This window comes from Mobula hypostoma, chromosome 3, assembly GCF_963921235.1.
Source record: "Mobula hypostoma chromosome 3, sMobHyp1.1, whole genome shotgun sequence".
NCBI lineage: Eukaryota > Metazoa > Chordata > Chondrichthyes > Myliobatiformes > Myliobatidae > Mobula > Mobula hypostoma.
In genome coordinates this window covers 156,724,155-156,744,739 of record NC_086099.1, presented here as the reverse complement: position 1 = coordinate 156,744,739, position 20,585 = coordinate 156,724,155, and the positions used below count along the sequence as shown (strand labels likewise).

The 20,585-nt window shown below is 42.6% G+C and overlaps 1 protein-coding gene across 3 annotated transcripts in view; it reads right to left on the bottom strand.

Moving 5' to 3' along the window:
• The window catches only part of LOC134344346 (polycystin-1-like protein 1), a 241,095-nt gene extending 221,132 nt beyond the window's left edge, over positions 1-19,963 (bottom strand). For all 3 annotated transcript variants that reach the window (XM_063043975.1, XM_063043977.1, XM_063043976.1), the window contains exons 1-2: positions 19,826-19,963; positions 4,813-4,930 (exon numbers count right to left, since the gene is read on the bottom strand). In XM_063043975.1, the coding sequence (XP_062900045.1) occupies positions 4,813-4,930; positions 19,826-19,910 (203 nt within the window). In that variant the 5' untranslated portion in view covers positions 19,911-19,963. The remainder of the gene's footprint in view (positions 1-4,812; positions 4,931-19,825) is intronic.
• Positions 19,964-20,585: the final 622 nt, after the last annotated feature.

The window sequence follows — 20,585 nt, the reverse complement described above, 5'->3', positions numbered from 1 at the left end:
CTTTTGAAAACACGCAAAATAAATGAAAGGAAGGAGGCATGTGAGAAATAATCTGGTGCTGTCACGACATGTTTGATTTCCATGTTAGGGTATTCACATGATTTGCCATCCAGTCATTGATACCTCTTTAAGGGTGGTATCCAAGCACAAAGGATTGAAATGATAAGGCTAAAGCATACAAGTCAGTTTTTGGATATAAGCTTTTAAAATGCTAAGGACGCGAAAGCCCGTTGGGCAGAAAGAAACATTTCCAAATCAGACCCAAGGCAAAAAAAGATGACGTGCAGAACGCAAGAACTTTTCACCAGCCACAGCCGAACGAACTCACTCATACTGCACTAAAATAACAATTAAAACAAGTACATACAGAAGAAAACAAATCATACAGTACAGCATGCAGCTAATGGTCTTCTACCAATCCGCCACCATTATACAGTACCATTCTCCAACAATACAGGTCCACAAGGGGAAAACACATCAAATCCGCTAGCGAGAATGGACTAAATGGACTACCACAGAAGGCAGCCCAAAACATAGCCCACCAATTGCTCCTAATCTACCGTAACAGGATAAGTGAGGACAACAGCCCAATTACAGAGGTACTAACTGTACTCAATTCCATCGTGCAGGATAAGTGAGGACAACAGCCCAATTACTGAGGTACTAATAGTACTCAATTCCATCGTGCAGGATAAGTGAGGACAACACCCCAATTACTGAGGTAGTAATTGTACTCAATTCCATCGTGCAGGATAAATGAGGACAACAGCCCAAATACTGAGGTACTAATTGTACTCAATTCCATCGTGCAGGATAAGTGAGGACAACACCCCAATTACTGAGGTAGTAATTGTACTCAATTCCATCATGCAGGCCTGTTGGTCACATGCCTGATACCCGACTCCTGAAACTGACCTTCTAATTTAGAGCCAGTCACAGCAAAAAGATTGTCAAATGGACTAAGGAAAAGATTCAAGGAAATTTTCAAAGACTCATTATCTAAGTATAATGTTCTACCAACTTTTAAGAATCTCTTGCACAAGGTTGACTACTCAATCACCATGCCTAGTATGCCCGATCCCACTTGGGTCCCAGATTGCACAGAACTGAATAACAGCAAGGCACTTTCAATCCTGAGGCACCAAGGAAAATACTAAATGCAAACACACACACATAGAATTCTGGAGGAACAAGTTAGGCTTCATTTATGGAGGGGAATGAACAGGTAAATGCAAAGCTTCCACAGTAAAAGTCAATTTGCCTTACTTCCAACTTCCAGCTAAATGCACCAAACTTCTGGTTTCCCTTCATCAAAGGCAGAAGAAAATCCCACATTTATTTGAATGGTATTTATACCACAATACTTGTACTAACTGTGTTTCAGTCAACTCCCATAAAGTAATTGAAACTATGGTTCATATATCAACACCAAAAAATAGCAGTCATTATTTTAGATATTAGATCAACACTTCTGCCAACAAATTTCAATCAACAGCTAACCAGTGCTCCAATTCTTACCAACTATCTTTACACAGGTTGAGCACAGCTTTCTTTACTGTGCTGCAACTACAAGAGGTTCAGTGTCCTCAGGTGGTGAAGTAACTGATTTCTTCAGTGGTAGTGGGTCCAGTGATGAAACAATTACATTAGACAGTCATAGAAAAGTACAGCACAGAAATAAGCCCTTCAGCCCATCTGTTGCATGCTGCCCCATTTAAACTGCCTGGTTCCAATGACCTGCACCCAGACCATAGCCATCCGTACCCCTACTATATTTGTATCCATCCAAACTTCTCTTAAACATTGAAATTGAACTCGCTTTCACTGGCAGCTTGTTCCACACTCTCACAACTCTCTGAGTGAAGAAGTTTCCCCTTGTGCCCCCTTAAACTTTTTACCTTTCACCCTTAACCCATGACCTCTAGTTGTAGTCCCACTCAACGTCAGTGGGGAAAAGCCGGCTTGCATTTACCCTATTTATATATTATCTACATAACATAACATTTCTAACAGCAGCTCCCAGCGATGTGGCATTCTAGGTGGTAAAGGGAAACAGGGGAACAATGATTCGGTTACTGGGCACTTGAAATAATTAACAATCCACATTTTATGGAACCAGCAGACCAAGTACCAGGAACTTGTGCAGTTTCTGTCACCTGGATTAATAAAAATGTTAATTCACAGTATTTGATTGTGCTGAGTCACACTTAACACATTCAAAATGTGGCAAACCCCAAAACATTGAAAAGATCAGAAAATGTAAACAGAGTACATGCAAGATACTTCCCTAACAGCAAAGACGATGGCTCAGGAATAAATTGTGGGAGACTGAAATATACTCATTTATCTCTAAAGTAATAAAAGAATTATCTCATTGAATAAAAGAACATTATCTTGGGATAACAGACAGTGCCGGGGGGGGGGGGCGCGGGGAGGAGCATGAGAGGATATTTCGCTATGCAGGGTATGTAAGCATTAGAAATTCTTTATCTGAATATTGTCAATGGGTAAATTCAATTATCAGTGATAAATCTTTGAACAGTAAGGGGATCAGGAGATGGCCTGGTTGGGTGCAGGATGAGTGCGATGCATGATGGGTATGATAACGAATGGCTGAAAGGACACTGCTTCTATTGAATTTATTATGCGGTAAAATTAGGGAATTAACTTACTAACCCATACATTTTTGTAGAGTGGAGTAAATTGGGAGGAACTCAATAAAAAAATTTGCTAATACACACCTGAAGATTCTGAGAGCTTCAAAGGTAAAGGATGTAATCAATGTAGATAAAAATAAAAATATAGAGTGAGCTGTATGACAATATTCATATTTTGAAGAGTTCCATTTTCGACACTAGTTGATGCTCTCAAATTATCCATGCAAACATGTAACATCCTCATTGACATGTGAGAACTCCTGGCCCACGTGACTCAGTGGAAAGAGAGCACAGTGAATGATACTGAGAAATTCATGTCTCCTCATCAGGAAAATATGGACGTCCATCAAAATCAATGTAAGGAGCACACAACTCCTAACTAATCCCCAGTCTCACTTGCAGTATCCTGTCACACCTGTAGTGGAGCCTGCATATCTGACATTGACCACTGAAGCAACCCAAGATCCCAGAAAACTGGAAGCAAGTCATAAACACAAGAAATTCTGCAGATGCTCAAAATCCAAAGCAACACACACACACTTGCTGAAGGAGTTCAGCAGGTCAGGCAGCATCTATGGAAATGAATAAACAGTTGACATTTTAGACCAAATCCCTTCTTCAGGGCTGGAAAGGAAAGGGGAAAATGTCAGATTAAAAAGGTAGGGGGAAGGAAAGGAGGATAGCTAGAAGGTGATAGGTGAAGCCAGGTGGGTAGGAAGGGTAAAAGGAATCTGATCAGAGCAGAGAGTGGACCACGGAAAACAGGGAAGAAAGAAGGACACTAGGGAGAGGTGATGAGCGACCAGGATATCCAGGAACACAGTAAAATAAAAGGAGAGAAATGCTAATTTAAACTACATTTATCTTAGTGCTCACAGGTAAGGCAGATAAACTCATAGAACGGATTTACTCTAACAATTGGGATGTTATTAGCCGTAACAGAAACAAGGCTGAGAGGAGGTAAGGACTGGAAGTTCAGTACTCCATGATATAGATGCTACAGGGGTGACGGAGTACATGTATGTAAGGAGCAGTTTTTGCCTTTCAGACAAGGGAGAACACAACATCAATAATTATGGATGGCATTCTTTGGGGGTCATCCTGCAAGACTATATGGATAAAACTTAAAAATAAGAAGGAGAAGGTCATTCTAGTGGGGCAGTATTATAAACCCCACCACTAGTAGTCAGCTGGAACTTGAGGAGCAAGTATTTAGAGAAATTGTTCGTAGTTGTAAGAATGAAGGGGTTGTATCAGTGGGAGATTTTAATTTCCCTAGTATAACACACGGGCCTTCATCAGTCAGGGCATTCAGTACAGGTGGTGCATCTTTATATTGCATTTATATAAGGCATAGGCAAGGGAACACTTGGAGTGCTGCACAGGTTTGGCTACATTGTTATAGGAAGAACAGGATTAAATTAGAAGGCTATTGCCAGTACGAGAGGGCATGAATTATAGTGAGAGGCTGGCCAGGCTAAGTCCTTATTCCTTGGAATGTAGTAGAATGAGTGGTGATCTTAGAGAAATGTTTAAAGTTATGAGAGACCCATAGATAAGGTGATTGGCAACAGTCTTACCCCAGGTGAGGAGAGATCAGATCTAGGGGGAACAGATTTAGGATGAAGGGAAAAGATTTAAGAGACTTGAGGAGCAACATTTTCACACAGGGGGTGGTGAGTATATGGAATAAGCTGCCAGAAATAGTGGTTAAGGCAAATAGAATGATAAAATTTAAGAAGCACTTGGATAGGTGCTTGGAAAGGCAGGGTTTAGAGTGATTTAGGACGAATGCAGAAAATAGGGTCTAGCTGGGTGGGCACAGTGATCCACATGGATTTGTTGGGCCAAAGGTCCTGAATCTGTGCTATATTGCTCTGTGAGGGTGACACAAACTTGCCGCTAACAGACTAAACTTCTCAGGGGAATATGAATCGGACAATGACTACACAACAAAATAGTTAGTCCCTTCACTAAACCTTACTGGGAGGAATCTGAAGTGTTGTCATCAATTGGGATGATTTGCTTTGGATGTGATGTGAGATGTGTTCTTATGACAGTGGTCTTTGGAGGACTTGAGTACAGTTATTGTGAAGCTATTATTCTTTTTTGTTTGTTCACTATCAACTTGAGTATTGTAAGAAAGAATGCTTACCTTTCCTGAAGACAATACTTTGCGCAAAGAGCAGGTTCAATCAATTCTGATGTCTGAAACATTGGCTTTAAAGGGGCCAAGTTTACATAATTATAGCATCCACGGTACCAGCTGATGACTGTAACAGATTAATAAACGTGATCAGATAACTGATACTTAAGTACTGTGTAATTCCACACTATAATGCTGTATTATTTGCCATTTTCCCTTTCAGCCCATCTGACCTCCATGTTAATGTTATCAGGAGTATTTATTTATTGAGATTCCGGTCCTTCAAGCCACACTGCCCAGCAATTCCTGATTTAGTCCTAGCCTAATCTCAGGACAATTTACAATGACCAATTAACTTACCAACTGGTACGACTTTGAACAGTGGGAGAAAACTGTAGCACCCGGAGGAAACCAACGCAGTCATGGGGAGGACATACAAACTCCTTACGGGCAGCAGCGGGAATTGAACCCAGGTCACCTGCACTATAAAGCATTGTGCTAACCACTACGCTACCATGAAATACACAAATTCTGAAAACCAATGAGTAAAACCATAATTTTTTTTTTAGAATTTGCAATTCAGTAACTAAACTGTAATATTGCTTTAGAAAAGAAAAACATTCAAAAGTAAAATCAATTTAAAATTAAATTAACGTTCATAATCTAGCTTGAATTTTGTGCAAAAGGAACTACTCCAAGTATTGAACATTTTAAAACATTACTAAAAAGATATAGCACCAATCCAAATAGCAGGGCTATCGGAGGTCTCCGCCCTCAGTAACCGATTGACGATTCTGGGGTCACGGAACTCAAAACGAAAAAGCAACTATTCAGTCTGACTGTAACATCGAAATAGTGACTGTTGTCTCCCCTGTCGCTCTGGAAGGAGTGATACCTGTCTCTCCCTTGTTAGTGACAGCAAGTGCCTGTGGAATGTCAAAACGTTGGAGTGAACCATTAGTTTCTGTTGGACAGTAAACCATGGTTTCTCTTTGGGGGCTTTGCTGTTGCTTGCAAGGTGGATGGTGGGAATGCCAATGCTTTAAGCTAGAATAATTTTGGGGAGGGGGAGGGTTGCTGCTGCTTGTGCGTGGGAGGGCAGGCAGGAGACATCGGGATTTTTATGTCTTTTTTCTGTCATTCATTCTTTGGGAGTTTTCCCTTTGTTTCGAGGATGTCTGCAGAGAGTAATAATTTCAGGTTCTATATTGTATACATTCTCTGATACCAAATGGAACTATTGAACTATTGAAACATGGCTTTCCCTCTGCCACAGTTTATGGAGCTCTCACACACATACTATCCATTTCCTGCACATCTGCTCTCATGTCACCCCACCTCTCCCCAAACAGAACAGCAAGAAAATTCTTTTGATTTTTAACTTTTAACCAATCAGCTTCCGTTTCCATATATCATCCTTCACCAGTTCGGCAGCCCCGGCATGACCCCCACCAGTCTCATCTTCCTCTCCCTCACCCTCTCTGATCCCCACCAGTCTTATCTTCCTCTCTCTCACCCTTTCTGATCCCCACCAGTCTCATCTTCCTCTCTCTCACCCTTTCTGATCCCCACCAGTCTCATCTTCTTCTCCTCACCCTTTCTGATCCCCACCAGTCTCATCTTCCTCTCCCTCACCCTCTCTGATCCCCACCAGTCTCATCTTCCTCTCCCTCACCCTCTCTGATCCCCACCAGTCTCATCTTCCTCTCCCTCACCCTTTCTGATCCCCACCAGTCTCATCTTCCTCTCCCTCACCCTTTCTGCTTTCCACAGGGACACTCTCTTCATCAGCAGAATCAGAATCAGAATTAGGTTTACTATCACCGGCAGGTGTCGTGAAATTTGTTAAGGTAGCAGCAGCAGTTCAATGCAATAAATAATAAAGAAGAAGAAAATAATAAATAAATTGCAGTATACATATATTGAATAGATTAATAATTGTGCATATATTAAAAAAGTGAGGTAGTGTTCACGGGTTCAATGTCCATTTCAGAATCGGATGGCAGAGGGGAAGAAGTTGTTCCTGAATCGCTGAGTGTGTGCCTTCAGGCTTTTGTACCCCCTACCTGATATTAACAGTTAGAAAAGGGCATGCCTTGGGTGCTGAAAGTCCTTAATAATGGATGCTGCCTTTCTGAGACACCACTCCTTGAAGAAGTCCTGGGTACTTTGTAGGCTAGTACCCAAGATAGAGCTGACTAAATTTACAATCCTCTGCAGCTTCTTTCAGTCCTGTGCAGTAGCCCCTCCATACCAGACAGTGATGCAGCCCATCAGAATATCTCCACGGTACATCTATAGAAGCTTTGAATGTAATTGTTGGCATACCAAATCTCTTCAAACTCCTAATGAAGTATAGTTGCTGTCTTGCTTTCTTTATGACTACATCGAAATGTTGGGACCAGGTCAGGTCCTCAGAGATCCTGACACCCAGGAACTTGAAGCTGTTCACTCTCTCCACTTCTGATCCCTCTATGAGGATTGGTATGTGTCCTTCGTCTTACCCTTCTGGAAGTCCACAATCAGCTCTTTTGTCTTACTAACATTGAGTACTCCACTAGTCGGCATAATTCACTCCTGTACGCCCTCTCATCTCTGAGATTCTACCAACAATGGTTGTATCATCAGCAAATTTATAGATGGTATTTGAGCTATGCCTAGCCACACAGTCATGTGTATCTAGAGAGTAGAGCAGTGGGTTCAGCACACACCCCTGAGGTGCACCAGTGTTGATCATCAGTGAGGAGGAGGTATTATCACCAAACTGCAGATTGTGGTCTTCTGGCTAGGAAGTCGAGGATCCAATGGCAGAGGGAAGAACAGAGGCCCAGGTTCTGTAACTCCTCATTCCAGTCCACTCATACTTCCTCACCCACCCAGTCAATCCCTCCACATTTTCCCTACAATCAAAGGTGGTAATGATAGATTCCAACATCTTGCTATGTCTTTGTCTTCAATTCAATTGGAATGCAAACAATAATCAGGTGTTTTGTTTTTGCTGACATAACTATTTGACAAGATTAATTTTCAGGTAAATGCATGGATAATAAAACACATTATTACTGTATTCAACTTATCAAGTTCAGGCTGATTTCTTGTACCAAAATTTATTTTAGTACAATGGTATGTCTCTTCTTCCATATTCATGCAATTTATCTTCCTTTAAATGTTTACCTAATTCTTTTTGGAACACATATTTAATTAGCTTCCACTACCCTCTCCAGAAGATCATAATTACTCTCTTCATTTCACAGTTGATACTTTTGTCATTTCCTGAAACAAGACTCCTATAGTTCTGGTCCTTCCACCAGAGGAAACAATTTATCTTTAATCACGTATTCCAGTCTCTTTATGATTTTGATATCACTATTAAATCTCTTCTCAAATGTCTTCCCTCCAAGAATGCACAATCAGCCAATGGCCCAGTGAAAACATTCTATTGATGAAAATGGATACAACATACAAACAAGTCACAGCATCCTGCCAACATGCTGTTCTTTGTTATGTAAAACTGCAGCTGCATTTGATTGAACACAATACTCCATTTTAGACTGAACCAAGCAGTCCAGCAAACAGTCCTCCTTCTACTGTCGGCTAAAATTCCATACCAATTTTTTAAAACAGATTCTCAACCTATGTTGTAGTTTCAAAATGCTCAGGCCTTTCTGAATCTTGTATATTTCTACAAGTTTACCTCTCATAGGGCCAACCCACTCAGTCATCCCCAACAGGACACCCTTCATTCCACGAATCAAACCAATGAATGCTCTCAGTACAAATATATCTCTCCTCAAACAAATGTTTGCAATACACCAGGTTTGGTCCATGTACAAGGTTATTTTAAGATGCCCTTAGGTGAATAGAATAATTCTGTAACTGTTTCCCCACTCAGTCTAAACTTACACAGCTTTACTCTCTGTGTACTACCAGGTGGATATATTACAGGTTACCCAAGGTAAATGTTGAGCACCTATCAGATGCAGTTCATATTCTGGTGAAAACCTCATCTATTCCACTGTTACTTGAACATTTCAATGCTCTTTTTGCTCGTCTCTCACCTGTTACTTCATTCCCCATTAGTTCAGAACTTGCTGTTCTGCACTGCCTCTTTAGGTCTCAGAATTAATACTTCAGGTCAATCAGATTGCCTATCATTAACCTGAAACATTACCATAGGTTGCCTCCGGACAGATACCGCCTGATCTGCTGAGTACCTCCAGCACTTCCTGTTTTATTTCAGAACTCCAAGTGCCCAGGTTCATCTCAAAGCTCAAAGTATAAAGAAAATTTATTATCTAAGTGCATATGTCACCATATACAAGCCTGAGAGTGATTTTCTTGCAGGCATATTCAATAAATCCAATAACCATAATGGAATCAGTGAAAGGCCACACCCAACAGGGCAGACAAACAACCAGAATGCAAAAGACAGCAAACTGTGTAAATACAAACCAAAAAAACCTAAATAAATAACCAGTAAATATCACAAACATAAGAGGAAGAGTTCATGGGTTCATGGGTTGTGAGAACAATTCAGTGATGGGCTGAGTGAAGTTATCTCCTCCTGTTTAAGAGCCTGATGGTTGAGGGGTAATAACTGTTCCTGAACCTAGTGCTCCTGTACCTTCTACCTGATGGCAGCAGCCAGAAGAGGTCATGACTTTGCTGGTGAGAGTCCCTGATAATAGGTGCTGCTATTAAGATATAGTTATTGTTAACACATAGACATTGTATTCTAAGTTTTTGGCTATTAAAACAGTTATTTTAGTTGTTTAAATGGCCTTATTAACCTGTGTTTATACTTTAAAGAGAAGTGTACATTACCTCGGGATTGTTTTGCTAAGGCACATATTCTAGTGTACCTCCACTGACTGTATTCATTGTTTTCCCACTCCTTCCCAAAAGAACTCACTTCACACCAGTCTATATCAAAATTATTTAGGCTGTTCCTTTTACTAACAAGCCAGAATCAAATCAAACATTTCACAATCAACCTTTTGCAAATCCTATATTGATGTTTTTACAAAAAGTGTTCCTGAGCACAAAGAGATCCAGTACTAATCCCTGCAATTTCTGTCTCTCTTCCACTCTTGGCAGAAACCATCGATCTTAACTGTTTAGCTCCTGTCATTTGACTAAATTTCCACGCATACTACTGTTTGACCCTGCATCAACATTAGTGTTTTGAAACATACAATTTAAGTCTATACAGGACTACACCGGACTAACTACAAGTAAGGCAGGTCTACCGCATCAGTGAGCTGCTCGTTGTTCAGAGTACCCGGCCAGGGTGTCGTAGGAGCTGGCCAGCACCTCAGAGAAGGGGAGGCCGGCCATCATGCCATGATGGGATTTGGGCCACTGGGTCATGGGAGGAGCCAGATTAGGTTTGGAGGAGCTGACCTGGGTGCAGGCCATGCTGCTGCCTGCTACTTGAAGATACCGGATTTGGTCCACGAATCATGCTGTCAGGGTCCACAAGTACATCTATGAAGCACTGATGAGACTCACATGGGCAGAGTTCACACCACAGGTTGAGGACAATATTCCAGAGCGGAGTGGGATGATCAAATCATTCTTAGACCATGTGAACAACACGGCCAGTGACTTGAATCAACAGAAGTTGAACAATCTGCTGCAAAGTCCATTCCTAGCTGAGCTGATAACCCTGTGGACAGACTTTCTGGAACAGCTCCGTCACAACAACGGAGAGCTATCCGCATTCTGGATATCATACTTTGACATGGTAGAGAACATCGTACTTGGGCTTCTGAGCACCTCTCATGAGGGGGACTGGGAGTTGTACCTCCATGCTACAAGAACCATGATCCAATGGTGCTTTGCCTATGATAAGATGAATTATGCCAGGTACCTGTCCCCTTACTTTGCTCAGATGATGAACCTCCCAGAGAAGAATCCTTCTGTGTATGAGGCCTTCAAGACAGGCCAATTCTCAGTGCAGCTGTCAAGTAACAACCCCTTTGGGCAGATCCCTGTGGACCAGGCTACTGAAGCCACAGTGAACGAAGACACACAGACTCCTGGAGGCACATCACGGTTCAGCCTGAATGCTGGAACTATCAAGCGTTACTACTAACAGCTGAGCACCACAGTGCATTCCTGGGACAGTTAAGGGAGATGGTGCAAGACAACAAATCAGAGCTTTGTCAAGCGGAGCTACAGCGGCCAAGAATCCAGAAGGATGAGGAAGCAGTTTCACCAGTGGTTAGCCTCATAAATGAATGGGTCAACCCATTTGCAGGGAAATGGGACCTCATTAGCATCTCTATGGCAAAGGCAGCCCCCAACCTGATGAAGGCATATGAGATTGGTGAGCAGTGCTATGCAACCTTCAAAGATGAGAGATCAGAGGAAAACTCACCAGCAAAGAAATTCCATGACCCAATGAAAACCAACAAGCTGCAAACATTCAGTGATATGTGTAAGAAGAGAGAAGTGAAATCAAATGGGAGGGCAATCATCTTGAAAGCAGACAGGTCTTTGTTTGGACGCATCATAGTGATGGCACAAGGGCGCAGTCTAAGTATGGAGGATATCCTCTCTCATCCCCTTGGACCATTGCCCTGGGCCTTGTCCACACCAGAACGCTTGCTGAGGAAGACAAATAAAGCTACTTTAGCTACAACCTTGCAGAGAAATGTAGCAGTAGAACAGCAACTCCCAGGAAACTCCCTGGCTGATCGATCCTCACGGGACGCATCCACCAACCTCAAAGAGCTGACAACAACATACTGCATTGATGGAAACCTGGAAAGATGCACTATTTACCGAGGAAGCGTGGGAAAAGAGCTGGATGGCTGGTCAGATTGAAGCTGAGGGGCTTCAGGGTCCGTATGCCCACCATCCTACTAGCTAATGTGCAAGCCATAGAGAACAAGGTGGATAATCTTAAAGGGAGACTCACCTACTGCAGGGAGATGCAGAACTGCTGTGTATTCTGTTTCACCGAGACCTGGCTCTCCCCTGCCACTCCCGACTGTGCCATCCGACCGGAGGGATTTTCGATCCATTGGATGGACCGCACGGTGTCTTCGGGCAAGACGAGGGGAGGTGGTGTCTGCCTACTGATCAACACTGCGTGGTGCTCGGACACAGTGGCACTGACAAGCTCCTGCAGCCCGGACCTGGAACACCTGTCGGTGAAGTGTCGTCCCTACTATCTGCCACGGGAATTCACCTCGGTCATACTGACAGCGGTCTACATTCCCCCCCAGGCGGACGTGGAGTGTGCTCTGAACATACTGTATGCAAACATCAGTGAACTTGAGACCAGGTATCTGGAGGCTTTGCTCATTACAGCTGGGGACTTTAACCAAGCCAACCTCAGAAAGGCGCTGCCAAAGTTATACCAACATGTCTCCTGCCCCACTAGAGTCCCGAATATACTTGACCACTGATACACAGCAGTCAAGGATGCCTACTGTTCCGTCCCACGACCTCACTTCGGAAAATCGGACCATCAGGCCGTACTCCTCCCGGCTTACAAACAGAAACTAAAGCGGGAGGTCACGGTGTCAAAAGTGGTGCCGCATTGGACGGAGGAAATGGATGAGGTCCTCCGTGACTGCTTTGAATCGGTGGACTGGTTAGTATTCGGTAGCTAACCTCGATGAGTATGCCTCAGTTGTCACAGACTTTACCTGGAAATGCACAGGTTCCCTAACCAGAAACCTTGGATGAATTATGAGGTCAAGTCCCTTTTGAAGGCTAGAGCTGCGACTTTTAGGTCCAGGGATACCAGTCGCTACACAGAATCCAGGTATGAACTCCTGAAAGCCATTAAGGGCGCCAAGAGGCAATATTGAGCCAAGTTGGAAGCCCAGGCTAACCAGAGGGATGCCGGTAGACTATGGCAGGGTCTAAATGAGATCACTGGGCACAAAGAAAAGGCTGGGAATATCAATAACTGTAGCGCTTCGCTTCCTGATGAACTTAACGTATTCTATGCAAGATTCGAACAGAAGAGGAGCGTCCCGCTCTCTCCAGGTGAACAGGACCTGGTGGCATCGAGATCCATCGTCACCGAGGACGTTAGAAGGGCCTTCCTGAAGGTAAATCCAAGGAAGGCGACGGGCCCAGATGGCGTCCCGGGGTGGGTTCTCCGGGCCTATGTAAGTGAGCTAGCTGGAGTGTTTGCTGACATCTTCAACTGCTCCTTGCTTCAGTCTAAGATCCCCTCGTGTTTTAAGAAGGCAACAATAATCCTGGTGCCGAAGAAGAGCAAGGTGGCATGCCTGAATGCTTATCGACCTGTGGCTCTGACATCAATTGCTATGAAGTGCTTTGAGCGATTGGTTATGGCACACATCAGCCACAGCCTACCAGTCAACCTCGACGCTTTGCAATTCGCCTACCGGAGCAACAGGTCAACGGCAGATGCCATCTCTCTGGCCCTACATTCCTCCTTAGAACCTGGAGAATAAAAACGCATATGTAAGACTCCTTTTCATTGACTACAGCTCTGCCTTTAATACCATCATTCCAAATAAACTGATTCCTAAGCTCCGGAACCTGGGCCTTAGCACTCAGATCTGCAGCTGGATCTTCAACTTCCTCACAGACAGGACTCAGGAAGTAAAAATAGGGGACAAGCTCTCTTCTACAATCACTCTGAGCACCGGTGCCCCACAAGGCACCTGCTGTACTCAGTGTACACCCATGATTGTGTAGCCAAGTTTCCATCAAACTCAATATATAAGTTTGCTGATGACACAACAATTGTAGGCCGTATCTCGGGTAATGATGAGTTTGAGTACAGAGAGGAAATAGAAACATAGAAACATAGAAAATAGGTGCAGGAGTAGGCCATTCGGCCCTTCAAGCCTGCACCACCATTCAGTACGATCATGGCTGATCATCCAACTCAGAACCCTGTACCAGCCTTCCCTCCATACCCCCTGATCCCTTTAGCCACAAGGGCCATATCTAACTCCCTCTTAAATATAGCCAATGAACTGGCCTCAACTGTTTCCTGTGGCAGAGAATTCCACAGATTCAGCACTCTCTGTGTGAAGAAGTTTTTCCTAATCTCGGTCCTAAAAGACTTCTCCTTTATCCTCAAACTGTGACCCCTCGTTCTGGACTTCCCAAACATCGGGAACAATCTTCCTGCATCTAGCCTGTCCAATCCCTTTAGGATTTTATACATTTCAATCAGATCCCCCTTCAATCTTCTAAATTCCAACGAGTATAAGCCTAGTTCATCCAGTCTTGCATCATATGAAAGTCCTGCCATCCCAGGAATCAATCTGGTGAACCTTCTTTGTACTCCCTCTATGGCAAGGATGTCTTTCCTCAGATTAGGGGACCAAAACTGCACACAATACTCCAGGTGTGGTCTCACCAAGGCCTTGTACAACTGCAGTAGTACCTCCCTGCTCCTGTACTCGAATCCTCTTGCTATAAATGCCAGCATACCATTCGCCTTTTTCACCGCCTGCTGTACCTGCATGCCCACTTTCAATGACTGGTGTATAATGACACCCAGATCTCGTTGCACTTCCCCTTTTCCTAATCGGCCACCATTCAGATAATAATCTGTTTTCCTGTTTTTGCCACCAAGTGGATAACTTCACATTTATCCACATTAAATTGCATCTGCCATGAATTTGCCCACTCACCTAACCTATCCAAGTCACCCTGCATCCTCTTAGCATCCTCCTCACAGCTAACACTGCCGCCCAGCTTCATGTCATCCGCAAACTTGGAGATGCTGCAATTAATTCCCTCATCCAAGTCATTAAAATATATTGTAAACAACTGGGGTCCCAGCACTGAGCCTTGCGATACCCCACTAGTCACTGCCTGCCATTCTGAAAAGGTCCCGTTTATTCCCACTCTTTGCTTCCTGTCTGCCAACCAATTCTCTATCCACATCAACACCATACCCCCAATACCGTGTGCTTTAAGTTTGCACACTAATCTCCTGTGTGGGATTTTGTCAAAAGCCTTTTGAAAATCCAAATATACCACATCCACTGGTTTTCCCCTATCCACTCTACTAGTTAATTAAGAACCTGGTGGCATGGTGTGAAGACAATAACCTATCCCTCAACGTCAGCAAGACGAAGGAATTGGTTGTTGACTTCAGAAGGAGTAGCAGACTGCACGACTCCATTTACATTGGTGGTGTGCAAGTGGAACAGGTCAAAAGCTTCAAGTTCCTCAGGGTCAATATCACAAATGACCTGACTTGGTCCACCCGAGCAGAGTCCACTGCCAAGAAGGCCCACCAGCGCCTTTACTTCCTGAGAAATCTAAAGAAATTTGGCCTGTCCTCTAAAACCCTCACTAATTTTTATGGATGCACCATAGAAATCATTCTTCTAGGGTGCATCACAACCTGGTATGGAAGTTGTCCTGTCCAAGACCGGAAGAAGCTGCAGAAGATCGTGAACACGGCCCAGCACATCACACAAATCAATCTTCCGTGTTTGGACTCATTTTACACCACACGCCATCGGAGCAGTGCTGCCAGGATAATCGAGGACATGACCCACCCAGCCAACACACTTTTCGTCTCTCTTCCCTCCGGGAGAAGGCTCAGGAGCTTGAAGACTCATACGGCCAGATTTGGGAACAGTTTCTTTCCAACTGTGATAAGACTGCTGAACGGATCCTGACCAGGATCTGGGCCATACCCTTCAAATATCCAGACCTGCCTCTCATTTTTTTTGCACTACCTTACTTTCCCTTTTCTATTTTCTATTTCTGTTTTATAATTTAAATTTTAATATTTACTATTAGTTGGTACTCCAGGCAGCACGAAGCACAGAATCAAATATTGCTGTGATGATTGTACGCTCTAGTATCAATTGTTTGGCGACAATAAAGTATAAAGTAAAGTACAGTGGTTGATGGTCCACTGGTCCAAAGTGTGAAAGGTGATCAAGTTACTTTCAGAGATGTTGCCACAACAATTCTGGGTATGGCTGTGAGGGAAGGCAGTCAGAGTAGCAGAATAGATGTTGTGTTCGACACATACAAGGAGAACTCTATCTAGAGTAGTGAAAGATCTCTACGGGGTGAAGAGACTGGTCATGAGTTGCAAGGTATCACAGGCACACAGATGGTGAGGCAGTGGAGGAGCTTCCTGACCAAAGTCAGTAACAAAAATAGTCTCATTAGCTTCATAGTCTATGAATGGAGGAAGGCAGAATACAGAGCAAAGCTACAGGAGAAGATTCTGTATGCAACTGTGAATGACAAATGTTACAGAATCACATCTCAAGACAGTGAGGAGGTGTCAGCTCTTCAGTGTCAACAAGAAGAAGAAGCAGATGGCCGTCTACATCTTCACGCTGCCCATGCCACAAGAGAGGGATACCAATCTGTAGTGATCTGCTCAGAAGACACAGATGTCTTTATCATGTCTTTAGCATTTTGTGACAAGATTGAGGCCCCATTGTTCCAGAAGTGTGGCACTAGAACCCATACAAGGCTTGTAGACATCAGGAAGGTTGCTGCCACTGTTGGCATAGAGGTTTGTAGGGCTCTCATCGGGTTGCAAGCATATACAGGATGTGACACTGTAAGTGCTTTTGCAGGCAAAGGGAAGACAAGTGCCCTAAAACTTCTGACCAGCAACAGGGAGACTCAGGACACATTCTTAGAGTTGGGTCAGGAATGGGACGTCTCCCCAGAACTGATGGACAGACTGGAGGCATTTACATGTCTCCTGTATGCCCCAAAGCATCGACCAGCAAGGTCAATGAGTCATTAAACTCCCACCATGCAAGGACTGCTTAACAAAACATGCACAGTGAGCCAAGTACCAGGCTGGTATATGGAGAAGATGTTTGGAGAAGGATCCACAAGTGCCAAGCCCTGTTGGCAGAGGATGGAAGATGGAGAGAGAAGAGGAAGCTGAACAGTTGGTGGTACACTGGATGGAAGGCCAGCCAGCACCTGTCCAAAAAAATGTTCACTCCCAAGATGTATGTGTGTTGCAAATGGCCTCAGGTGTACTGACATGTGTAGACTGGCAGACTGTGAGAACTAGGCATCCACCTCAGAGAGTGTGGGAAGTTCAGATGAAGATGTGGAAAATGTGGAGGACTTGGAAAATTATTGTGAATATTACTAGGTTATGAAAGTGTGGAAAACAAAGTATGGAAAGCAGTCTTTGATTAAATATATTCATTTTACAACCAAATGGGGCCTAGGTTATGGCCATGTGGAACCCCACATTTGAATTATCGTACTGGAATTCCATACGCTATGACAAAAGCTTAAGATTGTTTTAATTTGATACAACAATATGGAAAATATCATGACATTGATAAAACTCCAGAAATTTCTCCAAATGAGGTTTTTTTTTACCTTTTGGGGGGGGGTAATATTTTCTGCTGTACTGATGTTACTATGGAATATATACAAAAAGTGATTACTTATTTGAATTCCTGAATAAATTCTCTACAAATCCATGTGATTATATGTGTCCTAGGCTTTTTATTGACTTTTCCAAAATAAACAACAGACAAATATTTTTCTAAAAGTGAAATGATTCACCCTACTGAAATTGGGCACTGTACTGCAAGTGCCACCAACGACATAGTTTTCAATGTAGAATTTTAGAATAACATTTGCTGAAAAGTGCTTGAACTCAGCTATCATTGTGACAAATTTCAATGTTGAGGGATCACTGATGACAAAATACCACTAGGTTGAATATATATGTTGTACTTCATATTGGCCACTTTTCAGAAATGCTTATTTTAGGGTAGTGTTATAAAATGCATGATAGCACACATAAAGCTACCACTGGTGCAATGCTATCACATACTTTTTAACTCTAGAGATGGATACCTTGCCAAAAATCACTGTGAGCATTATTCCCCTCAGGTGGTACTGACCAAACCTACTGGCTCACGGACTAACTTTTATATAAAATGAAATCGTTTTCATAATTATAGACATTATGTAATGAATGTTATAGCATAAGATTGAAAATCAAAGCATCCAGCTTAAAACACTATACTTAAAAATGCAAAAAAAAGTGGAATAAGCATTTTCAGAAATTTTGCTCTGTTAAATTTTACCCATGTTGGGACTTTTCCCAAGTACAATCAATGATCTGCAGCTGCATCTTTACATAAGAAAGAGCAACATGTGGACAGGATGCAACTTCTTCACAATTTGTCGGTATTTACATCCGTAAGAAGTTTAATGAGAACATCATCGATGAAAGGATTTTCTTTTAGCGAGCCATTCAGAGCTTCTGTGGCTACCTCCAGAAGCATTTCACATTCCTTTACTAATCCAGCGATAATAAATAAACTAATTTAAATTCCAAAGGGTTTATGTTCTATTGAAACCCAAAATGTGATTCTACAGAACAAATTCACTGCCCTGTTTCTTTCACCAAGCATTTACCAGGACTTTGGGGAAGTGCGCCTGCTTGAAGCATTCTCAAGCGTCAGAGTCAGATTTATTATGACTCACTTATGCCATGAAGTTTGTTGTACGACATACATGTGTGAATTTGGCCCGTTGATTTAACCTGGCAATACCATATTATCAAACCTTAAAAAAAAATCCGACTCGTAGGCGTCCACTGAAGGCAACCTCAGCATCATTAGAAAGCCGGCATGCTCATTTCGATCTGGGTGCTTGGTCAGTTTGAGTTATGAGACACTTTTAAAACAGGCGGTAAGGTTCGCTAAAACAAAAAAACAACTTTCTCTTAGTGAGAAACTCATTGCTGAGGTAAATGCAGACACTATGCAATTTGCATCAAAACTTATGTATTATTTTGTACCGACTTGAGCAGTTTCAAACAAGAGAAAATCTGCAGATGCTGGAAATCCAAGCAACACACACAAAATGCTGGAGGAACTCAGCAGGGCGGGTAGCATCTATGGAAAAGAGTGTAGTCGACCCTCAAGGTCAAGGTCAAGAACACTCAAGACCCACATTGTGTGTGCGTTAACCAATTTCTGGCGGATTGCGCTGAGTAAAAATTCGAGGCCGTGGTGTCAAGCGGTGTAGAATGGTAAATGGAGTCAGTCCAGAATATGGCTGTTGCATTAGATTCTTTTTTTTTGTTGTTAAACTCTGTGTGGAGTTTACAGTAATTGGTCCGCTGTTTTTTTTTCCCAATAACAGGACGAAGACCCTTAATGAATTACTACAGTTTCTCTGCATTGACATAAAATTTGCATTTCTTCGATTTGTTTTTCTCTTAACACGAACGACAGACTGGTGGAAGGGCTTTCTGATGGACCTATCGTCACTTGATAAAATGCAATACAACCTCCCGCGCCTCATCTTTTAAGATTATTCTTTTAAAAGGTCCTATCAAAATGCGATCTTACTATTATATGTAGAAGGCATCTGCAACTGTAATTAGAAGCGGGATAAACTGGGAATAAATAGAGGTGAAAATTATGTTCTTGGAAAAAAAATCTCCAGGTGCTGCAAATCTGAAGTGAAGACAGAAAATGTTGCAAAGGTGTAACAGGCCAGGCAGTATCTGAATGTAGAGAAATAGTTAACTTTTCCAGCTCCAAGACCAGATGGAGGTGGTCTGTCCTTACACTGACTTGCCGAGTGTTTCGTGCAAGTTTATATCCTCGGATTTTCGTCAAATGTTTTCACCGTACTGGTTTATAATAGAAGTAGTTACTGTCGCAATACTAATAGTTAACCGCTACCATTTTAACCTAAAATTGCTCATCCTTGAATGTGTTTTAATAACACGCAAGAATCCTTGTAAATAAGTTAATAATTTACTGCAATGACATTTTTACAACCGTTTTGCTTCGAATGGATTATTACAGTGCGACAGCTCCTTCAACTGTCGCTACGGAGCTTTTCAACTTCGCTTTCGAGATACCTCGGAGCTTCCCGTCCTTTGATCAAGATCAAATCTCCAACAACATTTAAACAACCTGTACACTCGCGGGAAAGAAATCACGAATTCCTCCGTTATGCACAAAATGATGCGTAGTTCTCACAAACCTCAGACTGCCACTCAGAAAGTTTAAAGTATCAGATTTACCATTGTTGGGACCAGAGCCAGAGGTCCTGATAGTCGCAACAGACGTCGTAAGGAGAATACAAGAAGCAAACAGCCTGCATTCCATCTTAAAGAGGCACGTTCAAAGAGATCACATCCTCCACAGTCCCTTCTGCTTCACCCCAAACCCAGGAACATTCCTGCACCTGTTGCTCAGGACGTCAGAGAGTGGGAGGTACCCCTGCTGGCCAGGATTCCTCTCGGTCAAAAAACCCGTCGGCCCTGCATGAAACGTAATGTGAAAACCACCCTCCAGCCAATAATACGTTCTATTAGCATTTCACAGTGCCATACTGAATTAGATGTTTACACCCATTATTGCAGAAATTTCATATGAATCTATGTTTTTTCCAATCCAATTTCTGGGATGCTCTGCCCTAAAGTGAGCATGTTGATGTTGTGTGTCAGTCATTGAGACAGTAAATGATTTCTCTGTTATGATTTTTATTTTTCTGAGCGGGTAATGACCCCAGCAGAGAAGTGCTGCCATCCTTTCAGTATGCAGTAAATAATATGAAAGTAACAGTAGACAATGGAAATATATCTTCTCTGAGAAACATACTTTTTCGGAATACAATATTGCTGACAGTGAAATGGTGCAGTAACAATAACTTAGGAGCTTTACTTTGTTTTACATCTGGTATGGAATTTGCTACCTGTCAATTTCAATCTAAGCCCCAGTAGTCAACAATTTTGATGTACTCTATAAATTAATACAGTCATGACCTTTTTGAGAAACAGA